This window comes from Anarrhichthys ocellatus, unplaced genomic scaffold (assembly GCF_004355925.1).
Source record: "Anarrhichthys ocellatus isolate YVR2014 unplaced genomic scaffold, GSC_Weel_1.0 scaffold102, whole genome shotgun sequence".
Classification (NCBI taxonomy): Eukaryota; Metazoa; Chordata; class Actinopteri; order Perciformes; family Anarhichadidae; genus Anarrhichthys; species Anarrhichthys ocellatus.
Window position 1 is genome coordinate 406,158 of NW_022280132.1, and position 17,489 is coordinate 423,646.

Consider the following 17,489-nt stretch of genomic DNA (forward strand, 5'->3'; position numbering starts at 1 on the left):
CCCCCCCAAATGTTTCACATGAAAAACGCTTTCCAACTAGAGTGGATACAATTAGTTGATTGATTAGTCACAAAAAATAAATGTGTAACTATTTTGATAATTAGCATTTTTTTCTCGCTAAAAATGTGCTGGTTCCAAATTCTCCAATGTGAGGGTTTGCTGCTTTTCATGTCAGATAGTAACCTCTGTGTTTCGGACTGTTGTTTAGACCAGTGATTTTCAACCACTGTGCCGTGAGAGATGGTCAGGTGTGCCGTGGGAAAATGTCCAATTTCACTTAATGAGTCCAATAAAATATTATTTAGTTGTTGCAAATACTTTGCCATTGTTGAGCATCTGAGCTGCAATATAGTGGCTGGCTAAGTAATAAATACTCTTCCATGCCAGTGGGTGGCATTAGGTAGTGCAATAATGATGTGTTAATGTAGGACAGTAGAATGAAATGACGCGCGGGAGAAGTTGTGGTGACAAGACGAACAGCGATGGAGAAATATTTGAAAAGGAAAAATGCAGACTCTGAACTGGGCCCTGGACAAAATAACCCAGATGAAAAGCCTAGTAAGGATCAACACATTTAGAGACATATATCCGGCCCTCGGTGCAACGGCCCGCCAGAAAATATATGTTTATGATAACTGGCCCGCCACACCACAGACCTCCGGGACGAAAAGTGGCGATGTGAGCTGGCTTCATGTGCAACATAACGAAGCATCTCACTGCGCTAAACCTCCAGCTTCAGGGACGGGGACATATGATCACAGACATGTGTGAGGCAGTAAAATTCTCCACCGCTGTGTTTCCGACTGTGCATTTTGCTGATAAACTGGGTGCACTTGGCACAGAGATCACTCGGCGATTTGCCGACTTTGCAGCTTAGAAATGTAAATTTGAACTGCTTAGCAATCCGTTTGCAGTTGATGAGGAAAGAGCACCTGTGGAGCAAGAAAAGATGCCAAACATTGGCTCTGGTATGCATAAAATAATGTAGCCTACCTAAACATGTATTCTTTTTGCACTTTGTCCAATATCCCTTCTATCCTGTTTATTAAATGGTGACTCTATTTGGCCCTCAACGTGGTCCCAATTTCTGATTTTGGCCCTCTCTGGGATTGAGTTTGACACTCCTGCATACGTATATGCTGTATTATGCTAAAAGGTGTCATTTTGTAACGTTTTTGGTTGTTGGTGTGCCGCGGGATCTTTTTAATCTAAAAAATGTGCCGTGGCTCAGAAAAGGTTGAGAAACACTGGTTTAGACCAACTAAGGACTCTGAAGATCATCTTGGGCTCTGATGATGGTGATGGTCACCTTTTTTATTTTCTGACCAAATATAAACCAATTAATTGTCGGATTAATCGATGATGAAAATACTTGTTAGTTGCAGCCCTACTTTCTGCGGCTCAAAGGGAAGGCCCCTCACTTTCCTGGTAGGCTTGAGTTGAATTGTCAGTAGCTCAACTGCTTTCTAATGCCAGAGATTGGAACTAGTGAATTAAAACTATTTTATACTGAGAGCACGTGTTGGACAAATAGTGCTGTGAAAACGAATATTATGCTAAATTTACCTTGTGAGACATTGTAGTACAGATAACTCCGTCCATTGTTCATTCATACTGTAGAATGTACAGCGTAGAATGTACAGGACCAAACAAGATGTCTGAAGGACTCCCTCTATGCAGACGATGTCCTGTTCTCTCTCTGCTTCTGTTCAACCCATTTTGAATGTCATCAGCAGATTGAATGAGCTTCATCAGTGGTTATAAGTATTATAGAGAGGTACAGTCCTGCCCCTTTCCGATGGACCACCGTGGGACCTTATTTCGGAAATATGTACGGTAGTTAACGCCGAGAGACAAATAATAGTTTGATCCCGTTTGAATTTTGCAATCAATTACACATTTGATGTTTGTCAATCTAAAAGGTAATTTCGCACCTCAAGAAAGTTACATTTTGTCTTACAACTGTTAAAGTATAAGACTTTAAATATATGTTATGAGAATGATTACACACCCAAAGGTTGCATAAGTGACATCTCTCACTGAAGCTAGGATACCTGTGTGTTTCTTACCGGGATGTACAATTTATTTCCAAAATAAGGTCCCATAGGGGGCCGTTTCTTTATTCTAAAGTTAATGCATTATAAGAAGTGCCTACCATGTGATACATACTTTGTGGATTGAAATAAAAAACTACTTTGTTAGGTCTAGTAAAAGATCTTGGTTTGGGTTGAAATAAGTATGCAAGTTAGGTAACAAAAGTACTCCAGTTCACTGTGGACTTTTGGTTCCACATATGACAGGAACAGCAGTATTTGTTTGACCCGTGCATCGCCCCCGACCGCCACTCTACTCCACTCTAAGCCTGATGAAGGGAAAATCATGATTGCTCTTGAGTTCACAATTTGTGACTTATGCTGATGTTTTTTAAAATGTTGGTGCCCAAGAGTCAGTGTTTGGTTCTCTTCAAGGTCAGAGTGCTAAAAAGGTTTTCATATTTTGGAGGGGTGAACAAGGCTATTTTTTTTTTTGTCATAGACTTGGAACCAATGTTTTCTCAAGTCAAACCACTTCAATACCAGGTCATGTTGTGTACTTGACTTCCCACAGTGAAAATACAACCATGTGGTGAAAGTGTGCTTGTGAAACTGGAACTGGGTTTGTTCATACCTCCATCACCTCAACACCTTCTCTGTTCTCCACCATCATAATGTATCCTACATTGGCTTGGCGCTTTGTATGTAAATCTTTAATTGGGGATTTCTCTCTTCTAATTGATTCCCAATAGTGGATGTTAAGACAGCTGCTGCTGCAGCCTGTGGGCTGTAATCAAGTCCCACATGTTCAACCTTTTCACATCCACTCCAGTGAATTAGCTGCAGGCAGCAGCACATGCACAATATTGAAATCTATGCAGATATCTGATTATTTCCATAGCCAGTTTAGCCATTCAGATATCTTTCATTTCATTGCAGGGCTGCCACATGTTTAAATTCCAGCAATAGAGTTTACCGGCAGCTCTAATGCTTAATGTTTTATTAATAAGTTTCACATGTGAAACTGTCTTCCAAATAAACCAACTGTGTGTGTGTGTGTGTGTGTGTGTGTGTGTGTGTGTGTGTGTGTGTGTGTTCAGTAGTTGTTTTCGCTTTAGTACACGCTCCCTGGAGGGGAAACCAGCAGTCACACAAATACTCTGGTTCAACTGTTTAGATGGGTGGATTGTAGAAATTGCTCAAAACATGCTCAGGGTCTTGCAGGTGGAATAACTGGCAGAGCAAAGCATCTTTCCTGTTAATATCTGATTTCTGGTACTAATTTAATTCAAGGGAAATTTTAATTAACATTTGACATATTGATCTCTCAGCCCTTTTTAAATCTATAGTGTCATTTTGTCTTGTGCAGAAACCGGTTTATGGAGCAAAACGGCACATAAAATAATGATTTTCTTTCCTAAAAATGAAGTTGGCACATTAAAAGTGGACTTTACTGTACATCGTTAATAAATAAATAGTTGGGTGTTTTAATGAAGAAAATCATAGTTGTTGTTTTATGGAAATTAATAAAACATAATCTCTCTCTCTCTCTCTCTCAGGCATGGAGGCGGAGCTTCTGTCTGAAGCGGCTCCTGTGGCTGTTTGGAGACTCATCGAAGCTGCAGAGAAACACGGTGAAAAATACAAAGTGAAACACGGATGTGTAGCCAGCATATTCATTCAACGAACAACATTCAATTTCAACTTACTTTTAAAGGACTACTACTGTACACATCTGACGTCAGGGTTAGCATAGAGAGTGGAAGCGGGGGAAACACAATCTACACTCTTGAAACTCACAAATGAACATTTTATATCTTGTTTGTTTAACTTGCACGCAGACAGGACTGTAAAGGCAACGATTTTCAACTGTAGCGGGAGTTGTAGTAGTATCCATCCACCCAGTTCTTCCAGTGCAGCCTCTCCGGCTACACTGTAGTGCAGAATGTCAGATACGGTCAGTGAGCACATGTTTTGGTTTTAGTCTCTATGCAGACGCGATGGTAAAACTGGTTACTTCAATGTGATGACCAGGTTTCAGGAAGTTGCATTCAGTTACTGTTGTTAAAGAAGAAATAGCTCCAGGACGTAACTCCCCCGGAAACCACAAACTGTGATTTTGACATTTTGTATTATCGATGGACCAGACAACATACAGCATGTTGATTCGTGAGCTTTAGAGGTGTTTGTATGTGTATTGTTGAAATTCTGGCTTCCAGTTTCCCCCTGCTTCCAGTCTTTATGCTAAGCTAGGCTAATAACATCCTGACTCTGGCTCTGTATGTAACACACAGACATGGGATTGATGACCATCTTCTCATTTCGCTTTTGGAAAAATCTTCAACAGTATTATATTTCTAAAGTGGAGTTTTATATTTGATAGTCAACTGTATGACAAAACCAATTTTACTCAGCATCAGTATTCTTGAGCTGTAATAACAGACATAACATTACTTGTAGAGTATGATTTACTGTATGTCCTTTTGTCTTATCCTAAGGGAAAACACCCAGCTGACTTCCTCCCTCTTCCTCTACCTGTTTTTTTTCCTGCAGGTTTCAACAACGAGTCTCTGTATCGAGTTCCTCCAGCTTCCAGTGGACCCGCAGAGCTGCGGCAGGCTCTGGACTCAGGTACATACTCCATGAAATATGCAGATTCATTGCAGGACAGAAATGTAAGCAAATGTCAGGATTTGGAACTCTTCCAACACGGCACAAGTCTCAACTGAATGCCATCAAAAAACAAGCATGAATAACCTTTACTGCAATTGGAAATGACAGTGAACAAAACTAACCAGGGGTTCCAATGCTTACGTTTAGTGTGAGCCCGCAATAAAACATGTTAATCCATGGAGCGTCCCGGCGCTGGCCGGTCAATTGATCCATACAGTGTGAGCATTAAAGTGACTGACTAAAGACTGACTAAATATTGTGGTGTGAGTTCACACAATGCACAAGGTTAATAAAACACATGCACAGTGTCCGCCCATTTTTAACTTTGATCCATGCCAGCCTCTAACCGTATCAATATGCTGCACACTGGTTTACAAATAGCATGTTAGATAAATGTCTTTTTGTTAACTGTGCTTAAATGTCGTCAGACTACATACAGTATATTAGGCAGCAGAATTCTGTAGTCTACCTAATAAATACTGATGACCAAATGTATGAGGGCATCCACCAGCGTTGCCCCTTACTCTCAAAATGGTCATTCATTAAGCCACCGAGAAACTGTTATTCAGCGTCAAAATAAGTCTTAAGAACAATCACAGAAGCAGTGAAAACAGAACGGTCTTGTTCCTTCATATCGATGTTGTAGCTCAATACCCTCGCACTTTTATGTTCTAGGTGCCAAATATCACGTAGTTATTGTGGCTCTGCCTGTAACTGTCCTGTCCTGTTTGAATAACGGACATTTACATTAAATGTCTGATCAACAAAAAGCCTTTAATTTAACTTCTACACAATGCCAGCAGTGTTACAGGTCTGTAACGTATGGAACTCACAGTAAGAAAGACAGGCCTTGGAGTGATGGGATGCATTGAAATGCAGTAAAATGCAGTGACACTTACAGTTTATTAAGTTCTGTGGCTCTCTGCTCAGTAACATACTGGAGGAGCAACAAGTGGCTCAACACGAACAGCCAAGGCTCATCTCCTGCGCTCCTTCTCTGTATTCAAACCAGTACAAACTCCTGCTGAGACCGACCCGGGTCGTGTCGGTCTGCTGCGACTGAATGGAGCCGAAGTCGCTCGGACAAAAAAAAGTTTGCCAAGTTTGAGTTCCTGAAGTTCAGGTTTGGCACCACCAGGGAGTGCTCTGACTCCGTACTTTATTTTTTGGGAGCTAGGCGGGGAACTCACAAAATCAGAGTTCAGACTCCACTCTGAGGAGGGGGGAGGGAGGGAGGGAGGGGAGGGAGGAGGGACAAAAGCATGAAAGTGTTTAGAAAAAGGTTTATTTAGTGCAGGCATTTCATCCGTCGCTGCCTCATCCATTGTCTCCATTCTCACTCTTGACTGTTGGTAGAGTTCATGACCACTTACAGTAATGATTTGTTGTTGGTTTCTTGCTGTTCAATAAGACCTTAAAGTAACTTTTCTCTTGTTCAAGTAATTCATGAACGACCGTTAATGTTAATGTCTCATACCTGTAGTTCGGCTCACTTGGTTCAGACCAAGGAAAATATTTACTGTTTACTGCTTTTTAGTGCAGGTCCATTTTGTGTTCACAGTGCCTTATTGCAACCAACCAAGATAAGTACACATACACTCAGTGGTGGTGGTGATGGTGCATCATCAGCGCTACATGGACCACCAAGGGAGAATGAAGCGCACTGGGACTGTTCGAGATTGACAGCTTTCACACCAGCCTAAATGAACCAAACCAAAATGAGTCGGTTAGTTAGAGCACCCTTAGATGGTTCATCGTGGTTCCATGTTTGCAACAGTTTGAAGAATACCAATTGAGACAGCTTCCCATTAACAAACTACTGCATCAAGTCACATAGTATTTAGAAATGAGCAGCCTGTCCTTTGGTACTGTTATGTCATCTCTTTTGTCTGTATTGTAAATTTATTGTTTTTGTTTTAACCGTGTAAAGTGCCTTTGATTACCTTATTTTTAAAGTGCTATAGATGGCCCGGTGCTGTGCAGTGCGACGGTTCACGCTTAATGAGGCGCACAATTATGAATCGCTTAGATTCATTTCAAGGGCAGAAAAGAGTACCGGCAGGTTGTGAGAAGTGCCGGTGCGCAAGAAAAAGTCACGGTACAGTAAAACGTAGAAGTGCCGGTACTGTGTATCTTTGATTGCTAGTTTCTACAGTGCTTTACAAATATCCGTGGTCCAGTTTGTCTTTGGAGGCATTCTATTGATATCATGTTGTTTATACAAACTGAGCCTTACGTGTGTAACGGAAGTAATAGAGCAGGTTTGAGTTGACGGAATTCAAAGTGGGTATTCATCAGGATTTATTGAGCTGTCTGCAGTCATTCGGTTACAGTCGTTCAGAAAAAAAGATTCCTCAGTTGGAAAAAAATGTAAATACAAGTCAGTATGATGCCTCAAATAATGAGTTGAATCAACAGATAATCAGCCTGTTGGCAGCTGTGAGCGGTAGCAGTTCAAACACTGTTTGGATGTTGATTCCCTGAGCATATCTGTAAATTGCACAAAGCACCAAACCTGTCAGTCTGCCATCACTTCAAAGGATCCAAAGGTACGAACAGAGGGAGGGGAATCCAAATATCTAGTTGTTATTTTGAGAATAATAATTAATCATTAGTAATTATGATATTAGTGATAATTCCCAAGGGTCTGCTCATAAAAGATACCTTGATCTAAATGTGATGTCTTTCACATCGTGATGAGGGAGGAGACTTAAAAGTCAACTTGTATTTCACCAGTGATGTTTGAAACTATGAAAATCAGACCCAGGCCGTATGAAAAAGTGGCATTTCCCTTTAAAATGTGTTATCCAGAAGATCAGGATCATAAGACCCACGTTGAAAAATAAAGGAGTTGTTATGACTGATGTTTTTCTCAGTGCACATCCAATTTTCTCCCGGGAACGTCAGCAACTCTGCAAATCCAATCCAGTTTGTTGGGCATAAAGAATAGATTTAGTGTAGAGAGACATGCACACACATTGAACATATAAACACACACACACACACCTGGCTTGCTTGGGCAGTGGTGGGAGGTCAGCACGGGGCCCAAGATATGCTCAAACTAATTGACTGAAAGGAGCTGACATGGAGGCACTCGGAGGAATTTAGCATGCAGCCTTGACACGCAAACCCACATATATGTTGAGACAGAGAGGTTGCGGCATGAGAGAAATGCTACGCACGTTATGGTGGAAATGCGGCTGCTGACATCCCGCAGTCACACTGGCTTTATGTAGAGTAGGCGGTCTGATAGGCATGGACAGATCCTATGGAATATGTATGGAAAGCGGTTGCTTGTGTGCAGATTTGTGCTGACTATGTGTGAAAAGTTTAGTTTGAATGTCGGAGGGCAGAGAGGGATGGCCCGATGCCATGGGATATGTGAGGAAGGACAACAGGAGGGCGAAGAGGAGTAAGAATAGATGCCTCTGTCTTTGCTGTCGTCTTTTCTCATTGTCAGATTGCCTGTTCGAGTTGCACAGGCAGATGAGATGGAAGGTAATGAGAAGAAATGTTTGGCTGTGTGTAAAGTCTCTTTATCCTGGCTTCAAAGCAACGGTTGCTTCAGCAGAAAAACTGCAACAGCAATTATCTTGGATTAATAAATGATCCCTCTGATTTTGTAGCTGCGTTTGCTTGGTTTTCACGTATTTTCTTTCAAGATATTTGGCTCTGGCACTACATTATCTGACATTACCTCTGCCAGGAGATTATTTATTTGGGTGTGTGTGCGTCTGTCTGTCTGTCCACGGCTAATCTTGCATTCTACTGGACCCTGATGCCATATATGTTTTGAGGTCATTTATAACTGTGATTAAGGACCTCTCGTGGTTGAAGTGATTCAACATATTTTGTTGACTATCTAAACTGTCGCTGACTGCTCTCTCCTCTAAACCGGCCGGTTAGGTGCCTTAAGTGAATGTTAGTGTTTCTTTAGCGCCTGTATGAGATGCAACGGGCTTTTCAAATGTAATGTAAACCCATCCGTGCCATTATTAGACCCTCAGAGAGAATGTGTGAAGATGTAGCATTAAGACTGAAAAGGGGAGGAGAGGTGAATGGGTCAGACAAACGAAGGACTTTCAACCAGGAGACCGGTGTTAAGTTATTTTGAAGTTACCGAGTGATGTTTTTGTCTTCTTTTCTGTACTTATTACGTAGTTTATGTAGTTATCTTACACCAACCATGATGTTATAATCCTAGGTAATGGGTTTTGTTGCCTAACCTAAGTGTTTTTGATGAATTCACAGATTAGAAAGTGACACCAAAGGGTCTGACAAAGAAACAGTATGTCGTTTTTTTTTGTTTTTTTTTTACCCACTGTAATAGAGGTGTTAATTCAATTACATTCAATTGCATTGAGGTCATGGTTAGTGATGGTTCCGCTGGACTGAACGATATCTAGAGGTGTCATTATAATGTAATCCAGTACCACACCACCTTTAACGTTGCATAATACGAGATTGGGAGCATTTCGTTTTCCTCTCAACGGCTCCCAACGTGAGAACGCCTAAGATGGCCGCTCGTAGCTAACGGTGCTGACAGCGCAAACAGTACAGACTACGGCAAACGTGCGGACAGAGCTAAAGGTGTTTACACTTCCAGTACGAGGTTGTCTGTCCGGATGGTGTTATCATCAGCCGTAACCTCCGTATCAGAGCATTGACTTCATTACTGCACTCTAAGTCACGTACGATGGGGTTAAAAGTGCCTTCAACTACACAGGTCAAAGTTTGACCAGGAGATCCACACTTATTCAACAGACAGTTTCTCAAAATCCTCTTAGCATCGTTGTCAAATATTCCCCCCCCCCCAAAAATAAACAAAAATGAATAATCACCTTTTGTTAACCTGTAGAATGACGTGCGGTACTGTGATTAATGACCTGTATCAGTGTTTTGCAGGACTGGTCTGGTATGTCTGATGGATCATTATTGGAGCGTGATGCAACATCAATCACTCTGCAGGGAGAGTATCGGGGCTGCCGCAGTGCTCTGTCTCTCTTTGTGTGTTTGGGCTGCATGAGTTATGGAATACTGTTATGTAACAGGGAGTTGTTGCATTGTATGGCAGCTCTCAGGATGTTTTACAGATCCTGCCTAATTTATCTCTGTGTGTTTGTGTGTCGGTGTGCTGCATTATGTACAGTATTATCCCATCAAAGTGTGTGTGTGCGCATGCGAGTGTGTGTGTGTGAGTCGCACATGGTCAGAAAGCTTTTGAGAACATTACCTCATCGAGTTGACCTCCGATTGGTACACGGCCCAGACGTTGCCATGGTGATAGCTAGCCTTTTTTAGCTGGTTGGTTCTGTCGTGCCCACACATCACTCAGTGTGCTGGCCCAGTAACTCTGTGTGTGTGATTGCACTTCTATCTCTGTGAGGACCAGATTGAGTTTGAGACGGTGGGGACATTTTATGGACTGTAAAAATATTTTGAAGTGACATTCTGCAAAAGCCAGAACATTTTTGGAAAAATTGGAACACTTGTGGAAAGTTAATTAAGACATGTTTTTTGACTTTTTTTTGGAATGTAAGGACCTTTTTGGAAAGTGAAGACATTTTTGACAATGAACATTTTATTTCTGTTTTATTTTTTAAAATGTTTTCACTGTGAGGACATTCTTGGAACATTGGAACATTGGACATTTTAGTGAAGAGACATTATTGTACAGACGTTTATCAAAATCACGTGCATGTTGGGTAGTGAGGGCGATTTTTGGAAATTGAAAACATTTTTTGAAAAGTGAGACTGGAATTTGGAAAGTATTTTTAAGATAGCGAGGACAGTTTTCAAAGTGAAGACCTTTTGTCCCCTCACTTCAATAAAGGGCTGTTCGATGGTTAAGTCCTTTTTAAAATTAGTTAGAATCAGTTCTAGTGGGTTAGAGAATGCATTATGTCAACGAGTGTCCTCACAAGTATGGAAACACAAACATGCATGACTACGTGGCCATATGGGCATTTTCATCACTGCTGGGTTTGTGTGTATTTGTGTCAGTGTCTTGTGTGTCTGTTTGCACACTTTGACCTAGTTAGAATATGTATGATGATTACATGGATGTACTAACAAACACACACACACACTGTGCACAGAGTGGGCGGTCTCTGTTTTGGAAACAATGACTCATGTTGGCTCAAACTGTAGCAGAATATACTTTGTCTTCAACACAAACTATACAACCTGACATACAAAATGCACACATGCTGTATACAGAGACACGCTGCAGCTCAGTCCGCTCATCCACACAAGCAGTCGATAATCTTTTATGTGCCTATAATCATTTCTCCAACTTTAACAGACATAATGGGAATCCTCTCCTCTTCTCACCCCGCTCTCCTCTCCATCCACCAGATAGATGGAGCCTTACTTCCTTTCTTCCCACCCTCCCTTCCAATCCGTTAACTGCTCACTGCTAACAACCACTCTAACAATCTGCAGCCCTGCAACCATTAACTAATCTTTTATTTCACTGCTCCTGCTTTATGTACTCCTCAATCTATCCCTCTCTTCCCATTTCATCTTCTCTCTTTCTCTCCCCTTTTTTCTTTTTTCATTCACTCATTCATCACTGTTCCTTTTCTCCCCCTCCCTCCCTCGGTGACAGAGCCGCTGAGTTCAGCAAAACACAAATTAAAAGAGCTCCTCCGTTCCATCTCTCCATCCTTTTCTTCCATCTCCATCCCTCCGTACGCCACGTCTGTCCTTCCTCTCGTCTGTCAGTCGCAGCCATGCTATTGGTCGGAGGTGATGTCATCATCTTCCTCTGGCGCCCGTCAATAACCTATTAGAAGCCGGCGTTTTTACAGTCAGCTGGGGAGCGAAAGAAGTGCAACCACACACAAACACACACATGCACGAAATACAAATGCTACATTAACAAACTCATGCACAGCGGACGTGAGTAGGAAACATAAAAGCATCTGGCTGCAGAGGGATGTCAGCCTGTCTTAATAGAGGTAGAGTATTTGGTAAAAGTGATGAGTGGTTCTTTGTCACCGAATGCAGCAAAGACCGTGTTCTGCAGTGTAAAGGAAAACAAGTGTGAGAGTGAGGCGTCTCTTCTCCTCTCAGCAGCCTTTTATTCTTCATCTGTGTGGTTTCATTTTCAGAAATCAAGATACAGAGATGTGCATCTATGTGTGTTTGTTGGTCTGTGTCTGTGTGTGTCTGTAAAGTTGAACAGTAGCTGCAAATATGCAGCTGTATCCCTTAATAATTGTGTTCATATATGACAATCTGGCACTTCACAATTTAGTGTGCGGCGAAAATGCAGGAAGCAGTGTGTTCTTTATGTTGTGAGAATACATATGTGGTGGCCGTGGTGATGGACAGGCGTGGTGCTCGTCTAACTTTAATGCAGGAAACCAAAGTGAGTAATCGTAGCCATAACTTTTCCCTAACTTTGACAATATTGTGCAGTATATGCCATTGACAGATGTTGTAGACATGGGCGTATTATGAGGCACAGACATGCAAAACCCCACCACCTCTCCAGTGTAGGAGCAAGATACACAGCCTTCATGGTTGTTCAGACACTGTTTCGTTGTTTTGAGTCTCTTTGTAGTTTTATGTTTATTTGTGAGCTTTTTGAGTCTTTCTGTGGTTGCTTTGTGTGTCTTTGTGGTTATTTTGAGTATCTTTGTTATCGATATACGTCTCTTTGTAGTTGCTTTGTGGTCATTTTGAAGTTTCTTTGTGTCTCTATGCAGCTGCATTGTATCTCTTTATAGTTGTTTGGTCGTTATGTTATTGTTTTGCAGAGTTGTCCAATTTTTAGGGGCTCGGGTGGCTTATGTCTTTGTTTAGGAAACCTCAAAAAGGTAAAATGTGCAACAGGTGAAAGGAGTCACAATAAGATCAAACAAAACCAGAATGTTTGAGTTATGCCGTGTTCACACCAAACGTTAATCGTCATTTGCGCCGCGGTCACGCCGGGGACCATTTGTGGTCATTCGCGTGAATCGCGCCAAACGTGCCGGAGAGGGGGCGTGGCTTATCGCCCTGGAAGCTGTTCAACTGTCCGCCATTTATTTCCGCCCATCAACCATGGAAAAGATAACCTCTATTTCTGCTTAGTACTTGTTGTGGAAGTCCACGGCGTGGAAATTAAACGCCGTCTTGTCTGGGTTCATAACATAGTCCGGAGGAGCTCCGTGTATTTTATCGAGCTGTATTCACTGTCAATCACGCCAGCCGCGCCATCGCCAATTCGCGTCACTCCAGTCTCATCGCGTCTGTGCATAGACTTTGTATGTAATCTACTCGCGCGAATAATTCGTGGTGTGTTTGGTGTGAACCCACCTTTAGAGTCAAAGTGGCAGATATCTGATGACAGGTTTGCACAAATCCAGAACCGAGTCATTGTTTCTCTGTGATAATATCACAACCTGATATTTTCACCGAAACCCTGAATAATATTAACAATAATATAAAAACAAACATATACTCCTGTGGAAAATGAGGTTGCACCAGAATCTGTTCAGGTCAACAGAGCCATCAAATTCACATCGCAGGACACATCAGATTTTTAAGTCGACCACATTAGGAAATGTTCATCGCACTTACAGAACATTCTCTCCAGCACTGTCCTCCTCCTCCTCCTCCCTGAACACCGAGCAAGCTCTCAGCATCTCATACAATGATGTCATCTCTTGCACAGTGCTAGTGTGACAACACACAACCTGACACACTGTCTGCAAATAGGGTGTTTGGATTTATACAGTCTTATGTAAATGCCTTGATAGCCTGCATATACCTTCTCTCCTCTGCGCCTCATCTCTGTATGCTCAGCTCCCTTCTCAGGTTCTTATCTCTGCCATATGTTGCCATGTAACATGAACGACTAAAGCAATGCATGTGGCCTCACCGTCTGTTCTAAACACACGCAGTTCAGCTTTGGACATCCTTTGTTCTCTTCTCTTCTCGTTCTCTAACCTGCTCTTAGCCGGGACCCACCATCACAAAGCAAGTCCCTGAGGAGACGCATTTGCCACGTCTTTCTGATCCTGTCTCATTGGCCACGCTGTCTTCTTAATTTGAGTCAGTTCTACTGCATCTTTGTCATTTACTACAAGCAACTTTACTATTAACTTTTACATTTAAAGTCCCTTAGTCACTCTGTACATGATCCCTTTCCTGGAGAGTTTGTATATTAACACATCTGAAGGATTTGTGGACTTTCAGTGACAGTAGTTTAACGTTAAAAAAAAAAAGCAGCAAAGTAGAAATGATTGGAGTGAATGAAAATAAATGGAATGAAAACAGTATTTCTCTTAGTACTTTGGAAATATACATTATTCAGAATTTAACATGTCAACCATTACAGCACAGGTAATTGCGACCCTCAGTCCCTAATTTTCTAATTGTAGATCATGGATGTTTTAGTTCAACATGTGGCAGACTTCAGACTATTCAAACATATTAAGATATACAGTTACAGTACATACAGACGGTAGGCTATAAGAGGTGGGGTGGGCATCCTACTTGTTAGCAAAATGACAAAAAAACATACCCCCTTCCCCGTCTCCATCCCTGTGGTAGCAGAGACAGTGCAGGGGTTGTTAAGTTGAATGTGTTTGCCTGACGCATGGATCCTATTATCTGACTGAGGTTTGTGCAAGTTATAACATATGGCCCCGATCACGGCTCTGAAATACCAGTAACCTGACTGTGCTGTGTATTGATAAATCCGTGGCGCTGTCCGTGGTGCTGAAGGAGCAGACGGATTTGTAATTGCAACTTTTTCTCTGAATCCCGCCCTTCTGTCAGTTTTATCTTGGATCCATACTATTCTCTAAACCATCACCTGTTGTACACAGATATTCATACTGTATATGAATAATGTACAGGAGCGATGGAGTGATGACTTTCAATAGAATTTCTTCTACAGTCATATTTCTATTCAAACTGCAATATTTATACAGCACAAAGGCACGACTTAGTAACTGGCGGTTTTATACTTTACTCTTGCACTCTGCGTCGACTATAAGGGGTCGGTCAGATCAGAATGGTATTTTAAATGGAAAATGAAACACAATGAAACACACAGAGCTGCATCCACTTGGATGGATGCAGCTCTGTGTGAGAAGTGTGCTCTTCTTTTGAGAGGAGCTGATTTATCCTTTGAAGCTAATTCTCTCTCAACTGTTATTTCATTTTGGCCTTCGGATGAACTTAGACTTTTTTCCGGCTGCCAGTTCGAGAATTTCTGTGCTTCCCTTTCTTTCTCTCTGTATGTTATTACTTCTTAATGTGTTTCAGTCCTCCTGTTGCATCTCTCTCAGTCCATGTTGTGATATCTGTGTGTGTGTGTGTGTGTGTGTGTGTGTGTGTGTGAGCGTGAGCAGAATGCCAAGGACAGATGGGTAGACAGAGAGGTGAGCGGGTTCAGACATACAAATGTGCACACACTAATTCTGTTTCTACATTCAGCATTGAAACAGAATCAATTCAGAGGGTTCAGACTGAAATTGTCACCCCGGGAACCAAACACAGGCATAGACGCATGACCACACACACTCTCTCTCTCACTCACTCACTCACTCACTCACTCACTCACTCACTCCTGCACCCTAAACCCTGTAAACTTCGTTCTGTGGTCAGTGAGGAATGAATGTTTCCCTCTTTCTTTCTTTTTTCCTTTTCTAAATCCATCGCTCTCTTGTTTGGTTCCCTGTTTCTTAGGAGTGGACCATTTTTAAAGCCAGACCTTAGAAATGTCCCTAAATGACCCCTAAAAGACACACAGACATATAACTTCTAATTAAATCTCCAGCCAATCAGTAAGTGACATAGCCAATTAAGGACCGATGTGAAGGGTACATTCTGGTAAAAGCCTTTTAAAACACCTCAAATTCTAATTCCCTGTTCTTCATACTGTGCACCTGTACTGACTACCTGCTGGTTTTTATACTATGTGGGAAGTGCAGTGTTATTGTCTTCAGTGCTTGCAGTATGGGTTAGCTTTTGTAATGCCCCAGCTTTTCCCTATACGAAGTTAGTCATCAGATTTCAATTTCATCCTTGACATTTTTAGATATGCAAATTCAAATATTTCTGAGCAGTTTCACTTTTACTCCAACGGGGACGGGAAGTCCGAAGAGTGCTCAGAAAAGTTGGACACCTGAACACATTACTTACCCTTGAGTCAGTGCGGTGTAAGAGTTTTATCCATGTAGTGTTCTTAAATGTGTGTCCCATGCTCAACTGATTGTTGCTCATCTGCTTTAGATTTGTGGTGATATTAAAGAAGACAGGTTCATCACACTGAGGACCCTCCATTGTCTGTCACCTTCAGTATTCTCCACTGGTGTCAGACTGTAGATCAGTGTGTTAACATGGTACTGCACTGTCAGTGTCGCCTAAAGCAGGTCTAAACCGTGCTCTTAATATGTAGAGGCCCAACATTGTCACGTCTGCAGCGGCGCATGTAGCTCCCATAAACTTTACTACATTTTTGTTTTAATTTGTTGTGTTTTTAGTCTTTATTACTGGAGCGCGTATAAAGTGCAGCGGACCTGGAGACGCCTTTTCACTGCCCGCGGCATCTTCCGACCACCCAGCCACACCGGCCTGACCAAACGCCACTGAAAGCGGAGTCGGCTGCCCCAGGAGGAGAGTCGAGATGGAAGCTCAGCTAACCCAGTTAGGACTTAAGGCTACTCAACTAGCCACCCTACTCCTGGCTAATGTCAGGTTGAAGGAAAATAAGATGGATGAAAGACTTCAGGCTAACCCAGCAACGGGAAGTCAGTGACTGTTGTGTCCACAGATGCTTGGCTCCATTTTGTTATCCCAGATCAAGCTGCTCTTGACGGGCGTACACCGGACAGAGCGCAGGACTCAGGCGGGATGAGAGAAGGCGGACTCTGTGTTTACATCAACGATGTTTGGAACATTGTCTAAGTTGATGGACATCTGCCTCAAACGGTTGGGTTGAGAGTGAGAAATGCACAGCAACATCATCATTTATAAAAATGATAGAAATATGACTAATAGAAATAGCAGCAGTGGGCTGCAAGCAGAACCACGGCAACATGCACAGCCATGATCCACGACAACCTGCAAGACGAGAAAGCACAAAACTCCGGGTACGCTGCCCCAGATGCCAAGTTCGTGTCATGCATTTACCGGACTTGAATGAATACAGATGGGGAGGGAGATGAGGAGGGCAGCAAGACAAAGACGAAACGCAGCAACTCCTGTGTTTCTTCAGGAATCAGCGAACCCTTGACTGGTGTGTGTGTGTGTGTGTGTGTGTGTGTGTGTGTGTGTGCGTGTGTGTGTGCGTGTGTGTGTGTGTGTGCGTTTTGATGTGTGCTATTTGATCTGTTTGCGTTATGAAGACACACAACAGGAGCTTCAACAGACGATAGATATCCGTCTGTGAGTTTGCGAGATGGAAGACGAAGATTAATAAATTCAATAACAGACACCGTCTCCACTTTGAGATGTTCTGCATTGTGGACATGAGTATCTCTAACAGGCAGATGAGAACATCAGGCCACACAAAACAGCTAAGGGATCAGTTTCGACAACTGGAACATTTAGAATTTTTCTCATTTGGACCAATGGGTGGTTGTCACTAAAAGACAAAAGAAAGACACGTGCACTGTACTGCCATAAGTGAACATCGAGTTTTGGAATAATATGTTCTCCGAGTTGTTATTTAGTTGAGCAGATACATTTCCTAAACCTGAGCTGGTGCTGATTTCTGCTGGTTTGTTTGATTTTTATTCCATTTTGTCTGTGGAATCTCATCAAGGCTTTAACGTTGCC

General features: G+C 42.2%; 1 protein-coding gene across 1 annotated transcript in view; it reads left to right on the plus strand.

The window, feature by feature from the left end:
• pik3r3b (phosphoinositide-3-kinase, regulatory subunit 3b (gamma)) overlaps positions 1–17,489 on the plus strand; it is a 181,040-nt gene that overhangs the window by 53,930 nt on the left and 109,621 nt on the right. Inside the window, exons 3-4 of the mRNA XM_031876021.1 lie at positions 3,593–3,667; positions 4,587–4,664. Coding sequence (XP_031731881.1) covers positions 3,593–3,667; positions 4,587–4,664 — 153 coding nt within the window. The remainder of the gene's footprint in view (positions 1–3,592; positions 3,668–4,586; positions 4,665–17,489) is intronic.